A 3,463-nucleotide genomic window follows, 5' to 3' on the forward strand; every position below is an offset into this window, starting at 1 on the left:
CCTCCCCTCCCAGTCTAGCTTCAGGATCTTCTCTCCTGTCCACCGGTCCGAGACTTCAGTGTTTGGGAGTAACAGCAAAGTTGCCTGCGTTCCCCAGGTGGAGTGGTTCCAAATTTCTGGCGGCCAGTGAGAACAGAGGAGCAGCGGATTCAGCCCAAAGAGGCTCAAGGCTGAGCCATGGGAGGGGCCAGCGAAGGGGGCGGGAACTGAACCCCGGCGGAATTGACCACAGTGTGCGGCGCCGGCTGCTCAGAGCGGAGCCATGAGCTGGACCTGCCCACGTTGCCAGCAACCCGTTTTCTTTGGTGAGGCCTGGGCGGAGGAAGGGGAGAAGACGGGGCGAGTGAGAGCCTTTGGGCTCCATGAGGACGCAAGGAGCTGGCGCCGGTGTGGTCCCAGCCCCCTTTTCCACCTATGGGGCGCACAGCACTCGGGCGGGATGGAACTGGCCTCCCGGAGACACTCCCCATCGTCTCTAGGAATCACGGTGTGGGGGAACAGGGGGGAAAGGAGGGCGCCTTGTGCTTGGCCTGGCTCTGCCCAGTTGCACCTTGTCCCCCACAGCAGAGAAGGTGAGCTCCCTGGGCAAGAACTGGCACCCATTCTGTCTGAAATGTGAGCGCTGCCACAGCGTCCTGTCCCCAGGAGGGCATGCAGAGGTGAGGTCGGGCTAGGGTGCACAGCCTTCTGTCTGTCACTGTCGCTGAGACACCGGCCCCCGGTTTCAGCCCCATTGGCCCACCAAAGGCAACCTCAGCAGCCAACTCCCAAGATCACCTACCCAATAGGCACCACACCAGCCAGCATGTGTGGAGCCTGAATTGTGCCGGTGGATCCCATGCCTTTCATCAGGTGGGGGAGGGAAGCAGCACTGCTTCCTGACCTGCTCTCTCCCTGTCTCCCTGACCACAATGGCAGTTGTGGCATGCCAGCCCACCCCTCACTGCTCCCAGCCCCCGCAGCCCAGGCCAGTAGACAGACACACCTGGCAGCCTGTCCTGGGGAAAAGCCTGTGGGGCACAGGAGAGCCCCCTTGGGCCCTAAGCAGTCCTCTTCCCTCTGCTTGTGCCTAGCACAACGGAAGGCCGTATTGCCACAAGCCATGCTATGGGGCTCTCTTTGGACCCAGGGGTAAGTACCAGCCTGGAAGGGGCCAGGGGACAGCAGAACCCTCCGTGTGGCTGGGAGCTGGAGACTTAAGCCTGACCTCCCCTCTTCTCTCTGCAGGGGTGAACATTGGTGGTGTGGGCTCCTACCTCTACAAATCCCCCACCCCCACCCCTGCCAGCGCTACTCCCCTTAGCCCCAGCAGGTTCAGCCCCCCCAGGCCCAGGACTGGCCTCCCTCAGGGCAAGAAAAGTAAGTGAGATTGAGCCCCAGCTACTCCTCCTGACCCTTCCCCAGGATGGAACAGGGGATGGGGACCAGGTGGCATTATCCCACCTAGTCCTTTGCTTCACATTCCTACAACTTTGTTCATGGCAAAGGCTTCTCTTCTCCGTGGCCCCTTTTTTGATGTTTCCTCGTGTCAGCTGCTGAGTAAGAGGTAAATCGGGCAGGTGGCATTATCACCCCCATTTTACGGGTGAGAAAACTGAGGTCTGTAGAGGGCAAATGACCTTGTGCAGTCACACAGCTAGTCAGAGGCAAAGCTGGCCTGGAACTCAGGTCCCTCCCAGACCAGGGCCGTGGAAGGAATGACCTAGAGTAAGGGGTCATTGAGATGGGCCAGCCCCTCACATTCTTCCACTTCTCCCCTCTCCCTGTTCCTTCCTCCATGCCCTGGAGTGGGCAGTGACATTGTGCTCCCCAACACCTGACACCCCTGCCCTGGCCAGCTCCTATATCAGCTCAGGTTTCCTGAGGATTGAGTTGCTGACGGGGTTGGGCTGGTGGGCACCTGAGCCCCTGGGAGGATGAGAAGGAAGCAGGTGGTCCCTCCTGCAGGTAGGGATGGGGCAGGAAGTGGAGTCAGAGGGGACTCAGCTCTGCCTGAGGAAGGCAGGCTCATGTCCATGTGGGTGGGAGGCTCTGGGATGAGCATGGCTTTTGGAAGAGGACAGTGCCATATGCAGGGCAGGGCTGATGGGCCCTGTTTAGGCCTGGCCTCCACCTCAGCCCTAGCGGGGGCCTCTTTCCCTTAAAGGCCCTCCCCACATGAAGACGTTCACTGGGGAGACCTCGCTGTGCCCCGGCTGTAAGGAACCCGTCTATTTCGGTAAGTGACAACAGAAAGCTAGGAGAGAGGGGTGCAGGATGGGCATCAAAGGGCAGGGATGTGGTACAAGGCAAGTGGGTCTCCCTGCCCTGCCCCTTGAACTACCATCTCTCCCCCACCAGCTGAGAAGGTGATGTCTTTGGGCAGAAATTGGCACCGACCCTGTCTGAGGTGCCAGCGGTGCCGGAAGACCCTGACTGCTGGGAGTCACGCTGAGGTGAGCAGGGCAGGGGTGGGTGATTATGCTGGGAGGAGGGAGGCTGGAGGTGGGAAAAGAGCCAAGCTGAGATGTCTCTCTTTCTCTCTGTGTCCCAGCATGACGGCGTCCCCTACTGCCACATCCCCTGCTATGGCTACCTGTTTGGCCCCAAAGGTGGGCAGCCCCACCCCAGACAATGGGCCTAAAGTATGGCATGTGGGTCTGTGGGGATGTGTGGACAACTTCCCTTGTGGTCAAACACACCCCAGACCCCTCCCAATTCCCTCCAGCCTTCAGCCCAGCACCCTCCCCAGCCCCGAGGCCCTTGGTGATGGGGCTCTCTCCCTCAGGTGTGAACATTGGTGATGTGGGCTGCTACATCTATGACCCCGTGGAGATCAAATGAGATGCTCATAGCAGAGGTCACCCTAACTCAGGCCTCCCATCATCCTCTCCATGGTCCAATGGAAGCTACAGAATTCTCTAGTCCCACGAGGGTGGGAGAAGGTGGGATTCTGGTGGCCTGGGCCTAGGCTCCATGGTAGACCAGAGTCTAGACTTTCTCTGCCAACTCCTCCCTTTCCCATTCCTATCTGGTCAGGGGACATAGGCCACCCCATTTGAAGGTTAGTGTCCTGGTCTTCCCAATCCCTTGACCCAGCAAATTCTGTAACTTCAAGGTACTCATAATACTTGTGTTTATTTTGGCTTCTCCAATAAAATGTTGGCTCCCATGCCTTCAACTCCTCTTTGGGCATGAGGCCTAGACAGTGGGTTGGAGGGTGGGGAGTGTAGGGGTGTGGGGATGCATTACCCTGCAAAGTGACTGGGAGGTAGCAAAGCCAGCCATGGGAACAAAGAGCTCTGTTCTCCTGGTCCCCTGGCTCTGGCACTGGGCAGCTCCCAGCACCACGCAGTGGACAGCATGCCCACCAGCCCTGTTGGTACCAGAAGTCGTCATAGGACAGTCCTTTCTTTAGCACCATCTCTAGAGGAAGCACCTTATTCAGCATCTCATTTGAGCATGACAGCAGATAGATCCTGTG

At 58.7% G+C, this 3,463-nt stretch overlaps 1 protein-coding gene across 4 annotated transcripts; it reads left to right on the forward strand.

Moving 5' to 3' along the window:
- Positions 1-218: 218 nt before the first annotated feature.
- Positions 219-3,109, forward strand: CRIP3 (cysteine rich protein 3). 4 transcript variants are annotated; one of them, XM_060109754.1, is made up of 8 exons: positions 219-305; positions 565-659; positions 1,074-1,131; positions 1,228-1,359; positions 2,147-2,218; positions 2,341-2,435; positions 2,534-2,591; positions 2,768-3,109. In XM_060109754.1, the coding sequence occupies exons 1-8, from the start codon at positions 263-265 to the stop codon at positions 2,821-2,823; spliced, it is 609 nt and encodes a 202-aa protein (XP_059965737.1). In that variant the 5' UTR covers positions 219-262; the 3' UTR covers positions 2,824-3,109. The 4 variants fall into 4 exon arrangements, with proteins under 4 accessions (XP_059965737.1, XP_059965740.1, XP_059965741.1 ...); XM_060109756.1 differs by having other exon boundaries at positions 255-305; positions 568-659; XM_060109757.1 differs by lacking the exon at positions 2,534-2,591.
- Positions 3,110-3,463: the final 354 nt, after the last annotated feature.

This window comes from Mesoplodon densirostris, chromosome 10 (genome assembly GCF_025265405.1).
Source record: "Mesoplodon densirostris isolate mMesDen1 chromosome 10, mMesDen1 primary haplotype, whole genome shotgun sequence".
NCBI lineage: Eukaryota > Metazoa > Chordata > Mammalia > Artiodactyla > Ziphiidae > Mesoplodon > Mesoplodon densirostris.

What these genes read in the sequence shown, in the direction of transcription:
- CRIP3 (XM_060109754.1), top strand. Translation starts at nt 263, where the DNA reads ATGAGCTGGACCTGCCCACGTTGCCAGCAACCCGTTTTCTTTG. An exon ending in GGCTCTCTTTGGACCCAGGG is followed by an intron (nt 1,132 to 1,227) that starts GTAAGTACCAGC and finishes TTCTCTCTGCAG; the next exon opens with GGGTGAACATTGGTGGTGTG. An exon ending in CTGCTGGGAGTCACGCTGAG is followed by an intron (nt 2,436 to 2,533) that starts GTGAGCAGGGCA and finishes TCTGTGTCCCAG; the next exon opens with CATGACGGCGTCCCCTACTG.